General features: G+C 40.7%; 2 protein-coding genes across 2 annotated transcripts; both read right to left on the bottom strand.

Moving 5' to 3' along the window:
* Positions 1–10,456: 10,456 nt before the first annotated feature.
* Positions 10,457–13,425, bottom strand: pou4f1 (POU class 4 homeobox 1). Its single transcript, XM_061035512.1, has 2 exons — positions 13,055–13,425; positions 10,457–12,650 (listed from the first exon to the last, which is right to left on the bottom strand). Exons 1-2 carry the CDS (start codon positions 13,175–13,177, stop codon positions 11,664–11,666), a joined length of 1,110 nt encoding a protein of 369 aa, XP_060891495.1. The 5' UTR covers positions 13,178–13,425; the 3' UTR covers positions 10,457–11,663.
* A 1,146-nt stretch (positions 13,426–14,571) lies between these two features.
* obi1 (ORC ubiquitin ligase 1) lies at positions 14,572–19,676 on the bottom strand. The gene is made up of 6 exons (XM_061035499.1): positions 19,224–19,676; positions 18,858–18,993; positions 17,671–17,762; positions 17,031–17,252; positions 16,651–16,739; positions 14,572–16,308 (listed from the first exon to the last, which is right to left on the bottom strand). Exons 1-6 carry the CDS (start codon positions 19,293–19,295, stop codon positions 14,979–14,981), a joined length of 1,941 nt encoding a protein of 646 aa, XP_060891482.1. The 5' UTR covers positions 19,296–19,676; the 3' UTR covers positions 14,572–14,978.
* Positions 19,677–22,335: the final 2,659 nt, after the last annotated feature.

Genomic DNA, 22,335 nt, shown 5'->3' with positions numbered 1-22,335 from the left:
CTTAACAAGGAAGAAAGTTCAGAGTCAGTATTGACTGAAAACGATATGCAAACCCCCGGGAGTAAGGTGCACTTTCCAAAATGTAAATCAGGCATTCACTGAGACACATGGGCCTCTCCCTCCCCTGCTGCTCAGAAAGCTCAGCCATTCACCTTTAAACAGCAGAACAATAATCAATGCAGCATTATTAATGCTGAAATCATTCATGTGCACTCCTGTGTTTGCCTGCAGAGTGTAAAGCCACTGTAGCCATGTGGACGATACCTTTGAATGCTTTATATGGTAGGTCCATAGACTGACATGAGATCTATATTTATCCAGAAATAATGACAGGAGTTGTGTTTTCATCCACTAAAATCACCCAGAGACTTTATTGTAACACCTGATCATAAACTATTAACGCAGATCAAATCCTCCTGAGGACGTTGATATGTTTGATTTCTCTTCTTTTCTCTGCGTTATCTTCATCCCAATGGTCTTCAGGCATACCACAGTATTCCAGCCCAGAGAAAAGAATCGCATATGTATGCTTCAATCTTTAATAAGCCATGTTTCTCCACCGTGTTACACACCGGCCCTCGCCTCATCCCTCAAAGACCCATGGTGTGAATTTTTTAACAAACCCTGTCTCTGTTTCTTGTTCTTCAGACGTCTCAATACACAGAGGCCGATTCCTTTTCTCAGAGTGCAGCCCTGCGTATTTATCGGACATTAGAAGAGAGAGCAGAGGAGGAATGAAAGGACTGAGCGCTCTCCTTCATTACAGGGGCCAGGTATAAATCAAACTAATTATGGAGCCGCTACAGTATCGAGCCCACAGAGAGGAAATGAAATGATCGGAGGCAGGTCGCAGCTCAACACCGAGCGAGTTAATGAAAATATTAATTACCTGATGATATACTGGGAACCTGGCCTCCACCCCTCCCCCCCCCCCCCCCCTCCCCTCCCCCTCCTCTGCTCCCTCCTCTTCTTCTTCTCTGCTCCCCCTACCACAGAGAGCATTTGTTTTAATTGAGTAATAATAAGACTGTTACATTTGGCTGAGTCACTTGATTTGAATGGGTAATTGACCAATAAAGGCCCATCATGATAGCCAATTATAAAGACAATGTAGTGCTAATTAGTTAGCAACTCTTGACTGACTTGTTAACACTGAGAACATTACACCACGGTGCAGATGGTTATTTTAAAAGTCGTAAAACTAAAGTGAGTTTCCTGAGTCAGTTTGACAGATAGTAAATCAGTTTCTCTTTTTCTCTTTCAAGCACAAGCACACACACACACACACACACACACACACACACAACATTATGGTGTAGTTAGCTGTTAATATCAGATTTTGGCCCCCTGATTGATTTTCCTCTGTGTTTTCATTCTAAATTATTCAGTAGTACACTTTATCTCCTCACCTTCCCCTCTCACAGGGCTGCTCCCCGCCCCCCCTTGCCATACCGTTTGTCACATTGGTCAATAAGTGGGTGAAATTTGGAATCCTGACGATGCTGAACAGGGTGACTTGTAAGGGAAGAAGTGCAGGTGGGGGGACCCAGACAGATAATGTTGCACAACAGTCAATCAGGGTAATTAGAGGAGGTATCAACAGTAGTCTGGTCTGCTGAGGTTTGAGGTAAAGGAAGTGATGAAGTTCACGCTACCCTGAAGGTATGCTGAATTTAGTTTTTTGTCTTGAATGAGTGAGATTATCTCTCGAGTTGTGCTGAGGACTTTTGAACATGTCAATTTGTATCTAATTGAAATGCAAAGAAAAGCCCTTTATTTGCAATGAACCATTCCCTAAAAAAAAAAAGAAAATAGGTGCGGGACGAAATATCAATGCAGCAATATGCTGTCGCTCTGACTCATGTGACACAATTATTGTATCACTGGTGTAAAATATTGATATTTTAGTTAAAAAATGTTGACTTCATGACTTCTCACGATGGTGCTTATGACATGAATGAGGTTAACATGATGATAATTGGCCAAGAAGAATTTGACAGTCAGTGGGACAGTCAGTTTGTCAGTGGGATAAAAGAAGACGAAGAAGAGGAAGACAGCAGGATGATGTTGGACAGTGTAGAAGTTAAGAGATAAAGCGTGAAAAAAGCTGAAACTGACACTAAATGCAGGGAATAAATACACAAAGGTTACACCTCCAAATGATGGGTTTTTTTTGGCCAATCCAGGGTGCAAAACCTCTTAATATTCACTTTATGCTAGTTTCATTAGTGTGACACTGAAAACAGGATTGATGCTTATAGAGCAGATTTTTAGCATTTTTGCTTAAACATGTCACAGTCACCAACTATCAGAACTACAAAAAAGGGTGGAAAAAAGAAGCCTGAACCGAACTTTGGCCATTTTTGGTTAAGAGGCATCAAAATTGAGGGTCAGGCAATTAACAAACCATCTTAGATGTTGCTGATTTATTATATATACTTTTATGTGTAAGATAGTTTCTTCCACTTTCTAAGGTAGAAGTTTGAAGGACAAAATAAAGATTTAGATTTTTAATTATCCAAGATATTTATGACCAATTTATTTTTTAAGTCGCCAAGTAATTACTAAAGTGACAAAATAACCTACTCTTGCACAGATGCATCAATGTGACCTGTGGCTCATAAATCACATAATGAATGCTCTCAATTTATCTTGCCCAACGGTGGACGTATTCTGTCTGCTGTCTTAGTGTCTCACAGGAAGTCGTCGGATTAATTTTACATAGTTCCTACCCGTCCTGCATTTGGAGTGACAGGCTAATCAGTACTTTGTCAAAGTGGACTCCAGCTGCACCTGTCAAGGCTAACAGTCTTCAGCAGAGGCGATGAGGTCCCCCGAGTAATAAAACGAGGAGCTGATTTCATACGGTGACCTGTGAGGTGTGGAGTCAGGACGCTGAAGACACAACAATCAATGTCAGAACATGTGCTATTGATGGAAGGTGTCAGAAATGGCTGCAACTTACATAGGTTCCTGCAAGCACTCGCCTGGTGTCTCTTGGGCGTGATCGTGATTAATAAGTGAGTGAGTGTTTTGTGTGGTGTGACAATCTGTTGGCTGTAGTAGAATCTGTCCTGGTGAGTGTGACGTCACAAGGCTTTTTTTTTACATGCCCTTGAGAAGAAGATCAAACTTTTTCCTGATTGTTTTAGCATTACATTTTTAATTTCTTCTAAAGGCTGCCCAATGTATTCTCTTTGGGTGCAGAACTTGTGTTTATGTGTGTTGTCTGGTTGATGGGTGACGCTCTGGCTGAGGTTGCTGATCTAACAACTGTGTCGACTGAGTCGGATATTCCAGTAAGAAGATCTAGAGGATGATATTCCAGTCAGAGTAACAAGAGGCTAATAAGATCACAGAGAGATGATCAATGGGAAGTAAGCTGAGCTCTCTTTTTGTGTCCCTCCTCCTCTCTCTCTCTCTCGCTCTCTCTCTCTCTCTCTCCCTTGCTCAGACACTTGTTTCCTCTCACTGTTGAATGCTGTCTGATATTTACCAAATATTTGACTAACATCAGTGAGCTGGAAGAGACTCTTACAAGGGGACATTTGATTTCATTGTTTATGCTGTATCTCAAAGGATTGCATTGTTTTATTACATTTAAACTCAAATTCTTCATAACATCTGTTATTAAAATCCTAAAGCAGTTTATATGTATATATATTACCTATACTAATACTAGTTTTAGTTAAATTGAACTCTGTTTATCTGCCTATTATGTTGCAGCATAATGTTTCATCTGTGTGCTCCGAACAGGAGGGAGAAAGAAAACTGTGACATTTTACATCCTGTCATGGGAGCAAATTGCCATCAATCATCCAATTAGACTTGTGTTGTCTTGCCAAATGAGCCGTGGGACTTTAAAGTTTCACAGCCCAGTGGAGTTTACATCTGCAGAGGGAGGGGGAGCAGGGGAGAGACAGATACATATTCTAGCAGTGTAACTGCTTTTGTACGACTACTTGAATTGTCACTGACTTTCAAGGGGATAACTATTCAGCCTGTGTGTGTGTGTGTGTGTGTGTGTGTGTGTGTGTGTGTGTGTGTGTGTGTGTGTGTGTGTGTGTGTGTGTGTGTGTGTGTGTGTGTGTGTGTGTGTGTGTGTGTGTGTGTGTGTGTGTGTGTGTGTGTGTGTGAGAAGGAGAGAAAAGAGAGACTGCATCAACATTTGTTCCCCTGCATGCTTCTCAGGCCGAGTTCAGCAAATGAGTTGAACCAACCTTCCTGGGCACTGTTTCCTCTCCACTCCAGCAACTCATGTAATATTTAACGTGCCTCACAGTAACCCCCCTCTCTCTCTCTCTGTCTCTCTATCTCTCTCTCTCTCTCTCTCTACCCCCTCTCTCTCTCTCTCTCTCTCTCTCTCTCACAGTTTTCTTTTTACCCATTCAGGCTGATGGTCACAGAATAAAATGAAAACGTTAATGTCCTCTTAAACCCAGCTAGATTATCTCTGCAGCCCCCCCCCCTCCCACACACACACACACACACACACACACACACACACACACATAGCCTACACACACCCTCTTGGTGAACTTCTGCTATATTATTTCGTGGGGGATTTCGGTCCCATTTCGTTGTCTTCATGCAGGCTGCGTGTGTAGAGGTAGCCGGATACAAATTTGACACTTGGCCGATCGGCAGCTGCCGGCTGTTTAATCAACACTGATGAATATTTGATGGCGTGGCGGCGGGCAAACGGTGGCCGACACTTTCCTCATTATCGAAGTCCATGTGTACAGAGATAGATATTCAATATCAACCGATAGGGAACTGGCCTCCTTCTCAGCCGCCACTGCTCCTGAACGAAAAACTACATGTTAGCCTATTTATGAGGTTTCATCCAGTGGGGAAATAATATGCCTATAGGCATCCAGTGAGAAGAGCAATAACAGAGAATATGACGCGAATGTAGAAGTTACGTTTAGTTTTAGGCATATTCAAACAATGAGGTATGCCTTACTGAGACCAGGTTGTGAACATTGTGAACATGGTGTGATAAATGATTTTGAAGTACGAACTTCAATAGGCTAACGTAATAAATCAAAGAAATATCAAATGATTTTCACGTCTTAAGGATTTCTCTTTCTAGCAGCCTAACGCCATTGTCTCTAAAGATAAACAAAGATCTTCATATATTTTTCCAAATAAACACATCAATTTCTGACTTTTTTCCCTTTTTTGAGGGGGGGGGGGGGGGGGGGTGTCATAGTCAATACGACCATCAAGAGAGGAAAGCCTTTCAAGTGTTCTCCAGAATCGTAGATTGGAGGAGTTTGGTTTTCAGGACCAAGGTCAGCAACCGGGAACAGCAGCAGACCGACTGCAGTCTTGCTCTCTTGTATTTCTTTGTAGACTAGACCTACGACATGATTGTATCAGTCAAATAGGCCTACGTGACAAACTAGATGTGCTTCACATAAAAGAAGTATAATTCAGTCTGTCAACTGTGAGGTTCATTGGAGGTGCGAACGATTTGTTGCTCAACATAAGTGATATCAAAAACACGCGATGACAGCTAAGAAGTCAACCCTTTCTCTTATGTTTCTCTTTTGCTGTTCAATTTTGAGCATTAAAAAAGACAGCCTATTTTTGCTTTGTAAAAAGAAATCAGCTGATGGGAGAGGAAACACTGAACGACCAACCTAAGGAAATGGTTGTTTCAAAGCTGTAACAGGTTTATAATGACAAGGTGGTAAAACGTAGGCCTATACACAAAATTGCAAGTGGCAGAGCACTGCACACGTTAGCCCTCAATGGGGCTATCGAAATTGTGAATAGCTGCGTTTGCTTGAATTTTACACTCTGCGAATCTCCTTATAGTGTGTTTCCATGCCTCTTATTTCCGGTCGCGTGGCCCTCTCCTTAACGCTCGCCTCCTGTCTGTAGCACGTGCAATGCACGGGTAATGACGACAGGGGAAATGGGTTCAATATAGAGGTTCAAAGAGCACTCTGCCTCGGGTCATGACGGCTCTTGGGAGGCACGACTTGAGAAATAAATGACATTTAGGTCGTGAGACAGATTTAGCATGAAGTGACATTTAGATGGCAATACGCTTTTTTTATTTTATTTTTCAAATCAGGTGACACATCTTGAGACGAAGCAGCAGTGACATGGATGGGTGTTAGGATGTTTTAGTGCTGCACTTTATCAGTATGGATGTTTAACGTTTGAGCCACACTGTTAATAATTCAGACTTTGTATATGTATTTATATCCATAGTTTCCACTGAATGTGAAATGTGAAAGAAAGATTAAATTAAGTAGCCAACCCCTCAACTTAAATGGAAAAGGTAGGAATGTGAATTTTTCAGTATGAGGTATCTCATACAGTTTATATGAATGTCGGTTTAAGTTAAAAAATAAAAATAAAATAAAAACATTACAGGTTTTTGCTCAGTTCATATAAAGGATGATCATTAAATCCTTTAGATGCATTTAATGTTATACTTAAAAGAAGTACATGTTTAGGTAAATCATTGTGATCAATATGTAGCTGCAAAGCAGCAGTGTGGTGGCATTCAGGCTTTGTTAAACCCTCACATTTGTATTTGTTTAAAAGCAGTTTCAGGCTAACTTGGAGTAAATTCTCAGGGATTATTAGACTGCAGTAACCTGACAGTAAGATTTTCATTCTGTGCTATAAACTGGACTGCAAACAAAAGAGACTTTGAAAACCTGCAACAGATGGGGAACTTGGAAAGTTGTAGGGGAGTGAATGAACAGCTTTATGGAGCGCTTTGATTTCACAACTTTAAGTGGCACTACTGGACAGTTTTAATGAAATGCTATAAAACACCAAATTGTCAATTTGGCTTTCGACAGACTTCAGCAGTTAACAACTAATTTGTATGCAAAAGCGCTTTAATTAAAGGCACTCTCATTTTATTTGTTTCCGAATCCAAAGTATATGGCCCAGTCCAAGCTGCTCTTTTGGATTTAAACTTCCTCAATCATGTCTGTCTAATAAAGAGTAAGCTGGTCAAAGTACTTGTGATATCACAATAAAGTCATCACTTTTGAAGTGGGTTTAAGCTACATTTTAAGTAAAATCATGGCAAATCAAATCATAGCTATCTGTGTTTTTATAAAGGAAGTATTTTAATCTTTGAATGAAATCTCTTATAATGAAAGGAATCATTTCCTCCTCCATTTGTCCTCTAGAAAAACTTTTTGGAGTCTTTCTTCTCTATGTTTTGTAAACAAATGCCACAATAAGAAGCTGTGTGCTGGCAGACTTTGATCTGTTTGTTATGTGTGTGTCCTCAATACAAATATGAATCTAAATTGTGCTTTTTGATATGCAGGCTACCAGGCATATTCCTGCATACCCATTTCTCATCTGTCAGTAGCTACATGACAAGAGGTCAGCCCCCCAAGATCAAATATTTTTCTTACTAAATGACGGATTTATTAGACAAATAAGTTGTTCGTCTGACTCTGAACCCTCTGTGATTGAAATATACCCCTGTGTCAACAGCATCGCCTCTCAAACCGGGTCCCGGGCGATGGAGGGCTGCCACTGCGGATTACTGAGCAAATATGAGTGGGAAATGAGTGCAGATCTGGGGGATCTGCCCATCCACATCCCCGGTTTGACATTTCCGTCCAAAGGCCATCTCTGCGTTTTGTTAGATCAACGGAGCTCTCGATGGGGGTTCTTATTTTTTTTGTTTTAAGATACCCCAGACGAAGAAAAGTGTCTAAAACAAGGACTTGAGCTATTTTAAAAAAAACTCTGTGTAGGCATTGTATTTTTCCGCTTTTTCTTTTTGCTTTAGCTCGTAGTGTTGTAATTATAATGATCTAATCTATCTTAACCTGGGCGCCTAACAGCTGCGATTAGGGTAGGCCCACTCCCTTCCGCTCTGAGCCATAGTAAAAAGTCGCGCGCTCGTAAATCTAAAGCGCCTGCGTTACCATAACGTGTGCTGAAATCATTATTTGGCGACGTGGTGTCAGAGACTCTCTCATCTCGTCTGTCAGGAATCCAATTTCCTTTTATTTACATCCCCAGTGCAGATTAATTACTCCCCCGATTTAGTAGCCTGAAGGAATTAAGTTATGAGATCCTTTGGCTCCATGATTAATCCATTGCGGCCTATGCAGAGGATGCAGAAGAGGATGTGAGGAAAAGATACAATCATAATATATAATAATAATAATAATAATAATAATAACAATCATAATAATAATAACCAATTTGGAAGTTAAGGTCGTTTTATGCTCAGACTGCATCATGGGATGAGATGTGAAGAGAGAGAGAGGGGGGGGGGGGGGTATGGGGTTTGTGTAAGGGGTACATCCAAATTATCTACACATGAATATATGACAGAGGGCCCCGGTAAAAAAAAAAAAAAAAACGGATACCGATCAGTCCCAGTATTGAACCAGCTTTGGGGGTTATGATATCGTCGAAGTTCCTGATGATATATCCCCCTGATTAATAGAGGGCTCTGTCGTAACGGCCTGACATATGGTAGGCGAGGCAGCTGGGGACGGCACCTCCGGCATCCCCTACAGCCATTAACATATTAGAGGCTATTGTGCAGGCAGACAGTCCGACTTCATCCACAGCCCCTGTGCACAGACACAGCACCCCAGAGCTGTTTGATATAGGCTTTCAATAATGCATTACTCTTCAATCCGCCAGCAGAGCTGTTCGTGGTGCTGAAATTATTGCCATGTGGCGCGTGTGGTGCTGCGCGTGCAGTGTAGTTTGCGCCAGCGGTGTTGTGTTACTGTCTGTTGGTTGGAAAGGAAACTTTGAACTCACAAGATAAAAAAAAAACATAGATAGATAGATAGATAGGCTTTGAACATTCATTAACCTGCTACTTTATTCTGAACAATTTAACTTCGGGAACTCGTAAACACTTTAAGAAGTCAGAATTACTTTAAAATATTTGATGTAAACGAACATCAACATAGCAATTTCACCACATCAGTGTTAAGTTTTTTTAATACTTTTTTTCAGTTGAAAGTGGGAAACGACAAAATACTAAAGCCTAAAACATATCTTTGAAGTATTAGGATTTTAATTAAAATGGTACATGTGTTTCTTTGAAGCCAATTCCCCCAAAAAATCCAGGTTTTTCATACTTCACCTTTTATGATAAAATCACATACGTTCGGTATATTAATATTATTATGAAAACTTTAAAGGTAAAGCCAGACTATTCACACCCACTAAATAAATACATATATATACAAATACTCATGATAAAAATACTCTAGGATCAAAACATGTTTATGTAGCTCTATTTTAAACACCAGAAAAATGACTGACTTAAATCTTAAAATAGAGAAAAAAAAGTTTTACTCACGTGCGGTGTTCTCCTGACCGTGTAGCCAAAAGCTAAAGAAAAGCAATAAGGAGGAGCTTTCTCTGCTGTTTAACAGCTGCTTCCTCCATCCGCCTGCTCCCCCTCATACCCCCGGTAGCTGTCTGAAAATATTGCATTTTATATCAGCAAAACGCGATTAATATTGCATAACGTGGGTTTAAAATTCGTTGTTTTTTTTTTTATAAATGCAGCGAGGATACGAGAGGACCACCAAAAATGTGGAAGTAGCCTATAGTTAAGAAGGAATGTAGGGGTTTGTGGGTAGGGGTCACGTAGTGGTCATTTTGATCACATAAATGAACTTTTGCTCTCTTATTTAATTATTTATTTTAACCCTCCCCCTCTCACTCGTTCTGATGTCAGGGGGAGTCACTTTAATGTTGCTGTTGAGTTATTCTGACTCTGTTGTGAAACTTCATGAAATGTTGATTGTTAGGCCTGCTAGAACAAGGAAAAGACGACAAGACGACTTTAACACTATTATTTTTCTAATTTAGGCCAGTATTTCTGCAAATATTCAAATATATGGTCAACTTAAAATCGTACAAAAATGAAAAAACCCAAAGCAATAAGACATGCATTTAGATAATTATAGTCCTAGTCGTATTACCCCATGCTAATTTTAAAACAGGCTTTATAGCTTTATTTGAAATTATTATTAGTATTATTATTATTAATATTATTAGGCCTGCATATTGGAGTTTTCTTCATCAATATTTAATTAAGCCAAATGCTATATTAAGTGAAAACACATCAGATAATCAAATGATAATAATAATATTAATAAAAAAAAGGCCATAAGTATTTTCCCCTGTTAATTTTGTATTCGATATGCTTCTGGATTTAATTCTCCTTGGTTTTAATCATTTCTAACACTAACATTGAAGACTTCAAAGCATTATTATGATCGATGAACCTTTTAAACCAGCGGTCCAAACGAAAAAGAAACCTAGATACATTTTTAAATCTTTCAAAAAGTGAAAACTTGATGTGTTACCGACTTGTGGTCATAATTAAAACCATTAAAACCATTGCAGCAACATTAACATTGAAACCTTGATGTTAGTGTTCAGTGCAGGGCCCAGTCACAAGCAGAAAAGCATATTTTTCTTTCTTCAGTTTATTAGAAGATTGCTGGAACACACCTCCCTGTTGGATTTGGCTTACAGGATGAAGAGTACCAATGAAAGTAAGAGGACAACAGAGGAGAACTTGTGACAGAGAGAAGGACACAGTAGGACATTTTCCATGATGCACATGTCGCCGCAGTTTTTGTAAACATACTTGTGCACAAAGTAAAAAGGTTACTTACACAACGTTTCCGTAACAATTGACACGACAAACAACGTGGTGATCTCAATGTGAAAAACAGGCATTTAACAGTGACTTACACCATCCACAAAATAAGGTCTGATCAGCAGACAGCTCAACTGTACGCAGTGATTCTTTTTCCAAATGCATAGAGTGTTTGCACTGCAAACTGGAACACATTATTTTCACTGCGATCTCTCACTTATGAAGCTGAAAAAGGCTCTCGTGCTCTCTGGATCTATTTGAAACTTTTCCTCGTGATGCAAATTTAGACCCAATAAAATAATTTCCAAAACACAGGAGCTCACCTTCTGATAAGTGACAAAGTGATGTCTGTATATACAAAACCATTTCAACTATAAACCTAAAGGGTCTTTTGTGCAAATTTAAAATAAATATATCTCTGTGACAGCCTTCAGAGGCTAACTTACTGCCCGTGAATTAGGATTTCATGCAGGCCTACTTTCTTTTTTCTTTAGCCATTAAACGTTTGCAACCAAATTTGAATTCATAGCAGCCTCCAAATGAGAATAAATAAACAGATGAATAAATGAACAGATTCATGAATTATTCTATACCAACAAGTTAACGACAAAAATCAAACCAGAAACACAGTTCAACAATCAATGAGGTAATTCGTAAATGGCTATACTTCAAATAATAGGCCTATTCGGAGAAAATAACTCGCTATAATATTAAGCATATTACCTCTTTTTTTCCCATGTGTTAAAAGGCAATGTCGACGTCGCTAAAACTTTTTTTCCCTCGAAACAACTGAGCGAAATTGTGTGTAATCTGTTATTTGCATACTTCACATTCACCGATAACGTGAAAATAAACAAGATATATGAAGCCTCAGAAAATGGGTAATCTAAAGCCCATTGTGCACCAACGAGTAAAAGCGCTGGAGACAAAAGACTGAAAATGGTGTCTTAGTGTCCCTTGGTCCCCAAATTCAGTCCCACAACTTTAAAAAAAAAAAAAAAAAAATCTTTTTCCATCAGTGAGCAGCGGAAAATTTCAACCTCTTCTGCTTCTGTCTTTGGTTACAAAACCACACTCGCACCACATTTTTTTTCAGGTCCAACTTTTCCGCTATAGCTGCTATTTTCTCGGACGACGGTCGAGGCTGCACGGCGAAGTACGCTTCCAAAGACCTCTTTTCTGGGGCTGCTATCGAGGTCCTCTTGCGCTTCTTCTCCCCTCCGTTGAAAATGTCCGGTTTGCTCATTTTCTCCCGCTGGGCCCCCTCGGCCTCCTCCAGCCAGGCCTGGAGGATAGGTTTGAGCGCGATCATGTTGTTGTGGGAGAGAGTTAACGACTCGAATCGACAAATTGTACTTTGGCTCAGTGATCCTACGCCGGGGATTTTGAGATTAGCAAGAGCGCCACCCACGTCCGCCTGGGTCACCCCCAGCTTGATCCTCCGCTGTTTGAAGCGCTCCGCGAAAGCCTCCAGCTCCCTTGGGTCCGTGTCCGAGTCATTCATAATGCTGGGCAGGCCGGCGTTATTGAGCCCAGGGCCGCCTTGACTCCCCCCGTGGTGGCCCGGTAAGAGCCCGTGGTGGGTGAGAGGTGAGTTCATGCTCATAGCCTGGTGGGAGAGGTGTCCCAAGCCGTGCATGTGTGAGTGCGGGTGGGCAGAGGTGGAGATGAGCCCTCCGCCGCCACCTCCGCCGCCCCCGCCGCCTCCTCCGCCGGTCCCATCGTGTGCACTGGACATCAGGGCGAGGGACGGCGAGGTGATGTGGTCCATGATGTCCTGGGCCTCCAGATTCTGGTGGTGGTGGTGGTGATGGTGGTGGTGATGGTGGGCCAGTGGAACGGTTGAATTTGACGAGCATGGCACCGTGCTCATCGTGTGGTAGGTGGCGTCGGGCTTGAACGGGTGCGTCTTGCCCTGGGACACGGCGATGTCCACGGCCGCCAAAGCCTCAGCCCGGGCCAGCAGGGTCTCATCCAGGCTCGCGAATATGTTGCTCTGCAGCTGCGAGGGTGGAAATTAGAGAAAGGGGAAAGGAGGGGAGAAAGAAGGGGTGCGAAGTGGGTTAAAAGACAAAAAAGAAAGAAGAAAAGATAAGAGAAAACGCATAAATAAATGTATCTGTCAGTCGGGAGTTTGGGCGACACATAACGCAGCCTGAATATTCCTTCAGAAGCGGCAAGTCATAAAAATTAATACAAAAACAGAGAAGTCGGGCTTTGCATGCTTTCAAAAAAAGTCTCTTCTTGTGATCGCCGTGGAATACATGAAAAAAACATTAAGCGCTCGTCTTGGCTGCATGTGCCTTGGAGCACCGTTTGTTATTACGCACAGACAGCGTTCAGAGCTACATGCAACCAAGGCAAGAATAAAGGACAAAGTGAAAGTTTTTTGAGGGGATAATTTACCTGTGGAGTTTGTAGACAAGCTCTCCTTATAGCTTCCGAGCTGGAATGCAGGGTGGTATACTTGTGCTCGGGTAAAGAGGGATGCATGGCGAAGTGCGGCTGTTTGCTGTTCATGGACATCATCTTGGCGAGCTTCTCCAATTAAAGTGCACGGGAAGAAAATGGGGGAAACAACTACAAGAGCTGTAAAATAGTCATAGAGACACAGTGATCCTTTCTCCTATCCAGTAATGATGCAGTGGAGTTCGCTGTGTAGTGTGCCGAGTGCAGCCTTGAGCCCGGAGATCACAGAGATGCCTGCAGTCTCTCAGACGCACTTATCTGTCTACTGTTTCCCACTGCTGGGGATGAGAGAGGCTCTTACACCTGAGCGCCTCAGATCTCGTCAAGCCCGTGCTCGGCTGCTCTCGCGAGACATAAACTGCCAGAACAGTGAGCAGGCTGACAGATAAAAAAAAAAAAAAAAAAAAACTGCTCATAGGGCAGGCAGTAACATCTGGAGACTAGACGCCTGCGTTTTTAAGCGCTCACTCCATCCAGCTCCGGAACTGCGCCGGTCCAAATGCCTTAAGGCCTTTTTCTTAACTTTTAGAGGCCGCTAACCATTGCCTTAACGATGTATTTTATAACCAGGCACTTTCAAATGAACTTGATACTCGGTATTTACACTACTTCAAAATATGATAAGAGACTTAATTGGAGAAAACTTCAGCAACCATTCAGTACCATACACTGTGCGTAATAAATGGAATTCTACAGTAAATCATAAAAAAAGGAAAAACTATATTACATTTTAGCATGATCTTAGTTATTTTTATTCACTTCATCAGTTGTTCACACCAATAGAAAATATGTAATTGTCTCGTATACACGCGGTTCAACCCAGTATGTCCCTCATCTTAACCCTTACAAGTAATGAGCCCGCCCTCTCTATCATTAAAGCCCATCATCGCCAGATGAGCACTAAACAAATTGATTTAATGCACCCGCGTAACCTTGTACACAGTCTTTACCTAAATTAATTAATCCCAATGAATTAACACTTCATTTATTCAAACCACAACGGTCGCCCAATTAAAATTTCATGCAGCGATTAGAAGTATGTGAAATATACATGATATCGTTAAATTTGCATAATAAATAAGGCGCGTTCTGCTACAAAGGAATGACTGTGCGTGTGAGGTCTCTAATGTGTGTCGTTAAAGGGTACGACGTGCTTTTATATCGGCACAAATAGGCAGGGTTGTAATGGTATTCATAATTGTTGTCACCAGGAAAGGTGGATTCAAACAGGAAAATGACAATGGAAAAATAAGTTTCTTGGGAATATATGCATCTGTATTTCCACCTGATAATCAGAATATGGAACATTAAACACAAAATACCGCCCATTATAGTCACCGTTAAGACCCTTGAGTGATTGTTGACCTAAAACTTTAGAAAGACTGAAGAAAAAAGCAGTAAAAAATAAACAATTAGTCATACATTTGTCATTGCATTACTATTTTATTTACTATTAAGTCACCCTTACATTGCAATTCATCACTTTTTATCACGTCATGTTCATCCATCCTCACTTTTCAGTCAGTCTTTAAAGATTACCATGAGGATCTTATTTAATGAAAGAACAAACACACACCAGTAGAATAGTTTACACACGTCTCAGCTTAAATGTGAAGCCCTTCTGTGGAACAAAAAGCAGCACAGAAGTGTTTGTCTGGAGATGAAACCTACTGACAATCAGTCACTAAAGACCTTTACTGAGACCTACACAAAAATATTTCTGTCAGACTTCTTATGTCATGTATTAAGTCATACAATATAACCGCAGTCAAACTAGCATTAACAAACAATAAGTTACACTTAGCATCACGTTTATATTGTTTTACTGCAGCAACATGGGAGTTAATATTTATTAAAACCTTCACATGAGCTTTGACAGTTTTGTGGGACTGCTTGTGTTAAAGGGACTGTGGGATTTTCTCTTTGTCGGCTGGCTGATGTTCAGTGCGTGTCTCTCTCTTATTATGTTCACAGGTTTACCGCTGCAGCTGGAGGTGGAGGATGAGGAGGAGGAGGAGGAGGAGTTTACCTGATCCTGGTCTTGGCTTGCTGGATTTAGAGAGCCAGAGGGACCAGCAGCATTATTCTCCTCCAGTGAATCAAACAGCAAATCAAAGGACAGTTCATCAGTCTGAGAAGGCTCTGCACATTCACTACCTGACACCTCTGCAAAGCTCCTTGAAGACTCCTTGTCGTTCACGGTGCCATCCACGCTCTCGCTTGCCGAGTTCTTCTCACGTTCGCACTGCAACTCGGGTTTCTTATCGTGGCAGGTTTGCGGTTCTGGGATGAGAGTGTTGTCCAAGTCTGCCGAAGCGGTCGAGGCCAGGGAGAACTGCGACCCTCGGCTGCTGGAGCTCTCTCCGTCGAGCATCATGGAGTCCAACTCAGAGATTTTATCAAGGTACGCTGCATCCATGGAGGCCTCACTGGTCATCTGGAAGCTATCCGAATCATCACCTACTGGATTAGAGGATGTGACTTCTTCAACAGGGCTCTCTTCACCTGTAACTTCACACGATGGGTCGTTAGATTTAGACTTCTGCCAGCTACCCCAGAAGGCAGCATTTGAGGGTTGGATGTGAGCATCTTGCGGCAGGACTTTAGGGATCTTGTCAAGGCTGCTGAATAGGTTCTCTGTGGTGCTGCCACTCTTGCCTGGACTGGGAAGGTCTTCAAAGTCCAGCCTTCTCAGGTGAGACACAGGTTTGAATGCAACTTTCTTCTCCCGGATGCCAGGGCTTTTAAGAGTCAGGGACCGGAAGGCAGAGGACGGAGTGTTGGGCAAAAAGTCGGAGGAGGCGCTTTCCAAGTCCTCCTTTTTCTGCTCATCGGTCAGACTCTTATTCAACTCTTTGTGATCTGCAGTTGGCATGAACACCAAACTGGTATTCCTTGAAAATGTCTGACCTTCTGCCTCCGGATTGCTGCAAATGAGCTGCCTCTCGTTGTCACTCAAGCTCCTCAGCATCATGTTGATCTTCTGTTGCTGCGTTAAAGTTTCAGACTCGGCCTTGCCGCTCCCACACGCCTCCTGCACGTCAAGGTGTCTCTTCTCAGACTTTGTGACGCGAGACTCCAGGTCCTCAATGTACTGGTCACTGCGCTCCAGAGCCCTCTTCAAGTGATCCGCCTCGCGGTCATACTGCTGGATTTTAGCTTCCAGCGCTGCAACTGTGTAACGACCAAACCTTGGGAAAAGAAAAGCCAAAATACAATTTATACAGATAAAGGCGGTTTTAACTTTTAATTTTGCCATTTTCATTTAAAGTCAGACTGTTGATGATCACACAGGATTTACCAACCATAGCCTTAAATCAGTGCCTCCAACTTCAGTGGATTTTAATTTAGAAGTAAAATGTGTCGCTATTCCTAAAACATAAAACTATAATGTCTACTCTTCATTTTTTTACAAGCAGTGACTTCTAACCAGGAGTAGATAAAATGTCCTTTGTGTTGCCTTATTAACGGAATAAGATTCAAAGAAAGAGTCGACAGCATTCAGCTATCCTAACAATAAGAAGGATACTTACTTCTGAGGAGACCTGCTCACCACTTCTGCCTTTAATCTCATGTTTTCTTGTACAAGGTCCACATTCTGAGAACGTAAGGTCTTATTTGCCTGAGGATGGTAAAGATACACTAATGACAGAATTGTACACATTATTCTTCAAATGGGGTAAATTGACTCAATAGTGATGTTTTATTGACAGGCGCCATTGGATATGAGTATCTTCAATCTGTGGTTATATTGACCAGAGGTAATAACATAAACATGTGTAAATACACAGCAGTGCGCCAACATTTTAAAACCTTATTCCTTAATATTAAGATATGAATTACAACGCAGCTGACACTTTTCTCTCACTAGTTCGAGGTCGCATTGTTATGTCTTAAAATGTAGATCGCATACCTCCTTGAGTTTATCCATGTCCTGCTTTATTTTATCGCAAACATCTGTTGCAGCTCGCAGCTTGTTGGTCCATTCCTCCAGGACAGAGGGGTCAAATTTCTTGTCATCTGTTTGCACTGTGTTAATGCTGCAGGGATCCAGAGCAGTCCTTAGTTGGGACTCCAGGCTTTGATTTTTCGTTTTCAGCTCTTCATTTTCTCTGATCAGCCCTTCAATTTCATCCTGTTGGACAGACATTAAGAAAAGTTTAACAATGACCACATAACAGTAGCATCATGATTCATGTATATGCTAACATGCTAAGCATTGTTCATTTTTCTGTTTATGGGAACTTTGAAACTGGACACTTTGTTGTATTCATATAATACCATTACTTTACAGAAGTTAACGTTATGTTCAGTTAACAGTTATCAGTAAACGTCTCCGCCAGATATTCTGAGTGCATTAAACAGGAACATCTGTGCAAGTGGAAAAACTCCACTGAACTGTGTTGACTGTGATGTTTTGGGGTTGATTCCAGATTGCATGTCTATGCTTACATGTTTGTGATCAGGAGACTGTTCAACAGCATCATCCAGCTTACTTTTTTTAAAGGGCAGAAATTTAATGTATGAACATACTTGGTAATATAAACCAATACCTCATACTCCCGCAGGAGCAGTTCTCCTCTGGTTTTTCGGAGGCATTTCCTCATGCGAGGGTTGTCGCTGTGATCACTCTCATTTGTTCCTCCTATAACAAAACGACATGGGTTCAGACAGTAAGAGGTTAACAGACTCTGCAACAAAACATTTAAGTTCAAAAGTGGTTAATGTTCTATAATGCATTAGTATTTTTACTCTAGAGCCTCACACCAAAACATGTGAAAAGCATTACTATGAATGTTGTGGCGCCTTTGTGTGGTAAATTGAATTATAAACCAGTCGTGTCCTTAAAGCCTTTTGTTTCATGATTAATGCTATTTAACATTTAGAGAGATGTTGGTTACCGGTGTGAGTTTCTTAGAGGGTAAGAATCATTTATATCCCTGGTTGGAGAAGACGTTAACCCAGCCCGTGTTTATCAGCTCTTTTACCTTTTGTGTTTTCATAACTGCTACTTAACTTTTGCACAGGTATTCTATCATCTGAGCTCAGGGGTTTATGGATGAATCCAAGTAGCACGGGCCAAATAGCATTTCTTGCATATCAGTGCAGAGTAGACCTTTTAACAAAAATATTTTTCCTGTGCGATAAATACATACGTTTCAAAATATGGAAGAAGTGAGACCATCGATTCTGTGATCACAAGTAAAACACATTCTATAAAACAACAAATGCTACAACAAAAACACAATTCATACAAGTGAGTAAACATTCATTCTATCAAAACTTCCTTAAAAATGTTGCTCAGCATTTCCTGTTTCCATCATTTTTGAATAACACACAGTTCCGCTTTTCACAAACCTTTAACAAAAGAAAGTGTTCGGGGCATTTCCACACAACGATTTGTCTAATGTAACCCTTATTTAACCTGGACTCACTCCTGTAGTGTTTACACGGTCTGTACAGTGTTATGGGCAGTCTGAACTACACATAAATGTTAGTCAACAGCTTCCCATACAGCAACCCGATGTCAAATTGGTGAATAGCACACAGTCAGTTTCGCTCACTATGGGTAAAATAAACATTGCTGCTTCCCATATTTGACTACAACTGTACCTACATGCTTCACAGTGATGTCACGATGACTCAAATGTGACATGCTGCTCGAAGATATCGCCAAAAAAACATGACCTCTCTCTGTTGTTTTGTGACAGTTTCCTCTTGTGTTTACAGAGTAACTCACCGATGATTTCTCTGCAGGGGCTTTCTGCTGTGATGGGGACCCGGCACGATGGACACTGGTTAGCTTTCTTTAACCACATTTCCATGCAGGACGAGCAGAACACGTGGTTGTTTGCACAAATGACCGGCTGTCTGACCTGCACAGGGGGGGAAAACACGAGCAGTTTATTTGCTTTACTTTAGCAGAAATGTACATTACCAACGAAACACACGATGAGTTAGTAACGCTGGGTAACGCTGGGTAACGTTGGTACCATGACGACATTAAGGTTACTAAGCAGCAGTGTAAACAGATCGTCTCAGTTTAACGATTAAAGGGGGGGGGGCTGCGATTTAAAAAATAAAAAAAAATGAGTACAACAATTACCTTTCCGAGACATATTTGACACGAAATCGGCAAAGTCAGAGAAAGTGTGGACGTCTGATAGTTGAGAGCCATGCTTTTGAGGGGGAAACAGCGCGCCGTGCAAAAACACAAACAGCTCCTCTGTAAAGATACAAATTTCCCACCAGGAACTGCGCGCGTAGACTGACGACTACGGGAAGCCACCGAGGACAAAAGGCGGCTGGTTCGCGAACATTTTAAAGAAGCACCTGTTAGTTCACACTTGATACCTGAACTAGTTCTAATATATGTTTTTAACAAGGTTAATGGCAATTTAAAAGGTATATCACTTAAAAGCCTGTAGCCTACTCCCCGGTAAGTATATTGGAAGTTTTTTGTTGGTGCTATTAGCACTTAGAATTTTAATGGTGTTAGTTGTATGCACTGTAGTTAATAACATAATAAATTACACAACATTGCATATTTTTTCTAGCAGTCAATATTTTATATCTATTACCCTATAAGCCTACATGCTCCACCACTGAAAAAAAAAAGAAAGTATGAGGCTATCAGTCAGAGGAAGTTCATTTGTGAACACTTAAAGCATGTAGAATAACGTATTACACTCATTTAAACTTTAATTAACACCTTCAACACCTGAGAAAATATCTGTTGTTTGCATGTTATTTCTTGTTTATTATTTTTCTATCTCTGCTGGCTAGTAACAAACTTTGTGCTCTGTAGTTCTGATAAGCAGCATCCACAAACTTTAACAAAGCTACTGGTGCTGGGTTGATAAAAAGTCAAGTCATTGTGGCTGACAAAAGAACAAGTTTGAGATATTCCCCATAGGAATCAAGCCACCCAGAGGGATGCTGTAACCCTCTGTGTAATTTGCATGTCACAGATTATACTGTAAAATAAATGTTAAAAATAAATTTGGATAGAGGCATCAAGTGTTTCAAAGGATTTTTTTGTGGTTAAAATAAATAATACAATTCATAAAGAAATATGATATTCCAGGATATACAATAGCATCCAGATGCTTTTTATTTGGGTTAAAATATCCTGTATACAAATATAGCTTTTCATAGAGTTAACTTCTTTTTATTATGTATATTTACACAATGAAGTTCTGGTAAAACTTAAAGCCACCAAGGACTCAGAGTGACTTAGAAAACAAGGTTGTGTTAGGTCATCGTGCTCCCAATAACAACTAACAAAATCGTTTTTGTTAATTTTTAAAAATATAGTCTTTATGACATTAAATGTCATGCAAAAACATATTACCACAATTCAGATCACAATATAAAAACACCTCTGCGTTGAAACAAAGGAAATATTGTAAAATAACAATTCCTTACTTAAATGCCACTTTAAGCACATTCATTCAATCAAAGCCTACCCATAATGAACAATGCAATGTAATATTTTGAAAGCCTTCATGTCAGGTGAACGATCGAATCTATAATGATACAGAGGGAACTAATGTTAGCATAATGTCCACCTCAAATATTTCAAATTACATCCACCACAGTTTATCCCTCCGGAGCCATTACTCATTTAAACCAACATGTCTTGTGCTTCATTGTATCTCAAAGCAGGACATCTTCTCAGGAGCTAATATGATTAGAATTGACTGACTTAAAAGAGCGCGTACACTGAACGCAGTCAAAAAAACATCACATGTACTTGTTTGGTTGTTTTCAACAGAATATGAAATGAATCACAGCAGGCCTGCCCTCGTGCTTACTCAGTTTTAAAAGCTGTTTTGTGAGGTTTTCTTTTCTCAGAGGCAGTGCATAATTAAAGTGATAAATTGAGTTTTAAATGTGCAGCCTTTTTTCTAACCTTTTATTTCCTCTCTATAATGATATTTATTAACACATATACAGCATATTGAAACAACAGGTGTACACAAACAAGCAACTATTCAAATATTTTTAGTAGCTGTGTCTGATTGAACTAAAAAAAAACAATGTAGATGTGTTTGCAGTACGAGCTTTCATTTAAGTCTATATTTGTCCTGATAACACAACGACTTCAAAGAGCACCTGATGTGGAGGATGCTACCAGAGAGACTTTCTAGTGTCGTATAGTAAACATGCAAATTGTAACTGAAGTGGCTCGCACATTTATTACCAAGGAACTCACTCTAGAATAACACATAACAGACCAAAACTAAAGAAATTCAAATTTCCTGACATACATTGTCCTGCTAACATTGCATTGCTTTGCAACAGGCCAGTCATTAATTGGTGACAGTCAATTAATCACAGCTGGTACAGACGGCTGCATCTATTGATCTTGTCCGAGCACTTATTTTTCATCCCTAAATGACACCGATCGCCAGATTTGACCAGCATGTGTAATGGACAGTGAAGAACCAATGACCCGAGTGTCACTCCTACCACTGGTGGGGATCTGGGTCCCATCCCCCATCTCTGCCAAATAGCATCCTTACCATTTAGCTTGGAAAGGTTTAGACTGCCCTAAGAGCACAGCAGCGAAACAGTGCGCTCTGGTGCTCAGATGACCTTTTCTGTTTAAGGCTTAATCTCTGACAAATGCTTGCTTTAATTAGCCTGATCCCCCCCTGCCTGGACCGCCACCCCATCAGGCTCCCCTCTCTCTCTCTCTCTCTCTCTCTCTCTCTCTCTCTCTCTCTCTCTCTCTCTCTCTCCATCTCTTTATCACTACTTTTTTCTGTCTTCCCTAGTGTGCTCATAGGAAATTCTCAAACATCAACTTGATGTAGGTGAGACTGAAATGACAGTCAGGTAGGCAAAGGTTAGACAAAATGTAAAAACTTAACTATTTGTGGTGTTGCTTAGATGGGATGATAGGACAAATCGTTTTAAAAACATGCTTTATGCATATATCAGGAGAATTCAATGTAACATCACAGACAAGTTCCTTACATTACTAATCCACTACTTGATCATTCAAACTACAGCAGCTTAAAATAGAGACAGTCATGCTTAAAAACACCCAGCATGAGATGTTTAGTAAATATTGCCTGCTCCCGTAATAATGCACAGATTAATGACTATTTAATGGCACATAAGAAATGCGGCAACAGAGAACAAAGAAAAGAGAAAGAGGTCGTGTCGGGGAGAGACTATGAGAGTATAAAGATTAGCTAGCCCTCACT

This window comes from Labrus mixtus, chromosome 1, assembly GCF_963584025.1.
Source record: "Labrus mixtus chromosome 1, fLabMix1.1, whole genome shotgun sequence".
NCBI classification, from domain to species: domain Eukaryota; kingdom Metazoa; phylum Chordata; class Actinopteri; order Labriformes; family Labridae; genus Labrus; species Labrus mixtus.
The sequence above is the reverse complement of the archived record's forward strand: the minus strand, read 5'-3'. Positions and strand labels throughout refer to the sequence as shown.

Bases quoted from the DNA above. Each gene is read 5' to 3' on its own strand.
- pou4f1 (XM_061035512.1), bottom strand. From the start codon at position 13,177: ATGATGTCCATGAACAGCAAACAGCCGCACTTCGCCATGCATCCCTCT. The intron at 12,651-13,054 runs GTAAATTATCCC...CCACCCTCGCAG, and splicing joins CTTGTCTACAAACTCCACAG to CTGCAGAGCAACATATTCGC.
- obi1 (XM_061035499.1), bottom strand. From the start codon at position 19,295: ATGGCTCTCAACTATCAGACGTCCACACTTTCTCTGACTTTGCCGATT. The intron at 18,994-19,223 runs GTAATTGTTGTA...CCCCCTGTGCAG, and splicing joins GTCAAATATGTCTCGGAAAG to GTCAGACAGCCGGTCATTTG. The intron at 16,740-17,030 runs GTATGCGATCTA...TACCATCCTCAG, and splicing joins ACATGGATAAACTCAAGGAG to GCAAATAAGACCTTACGTTC.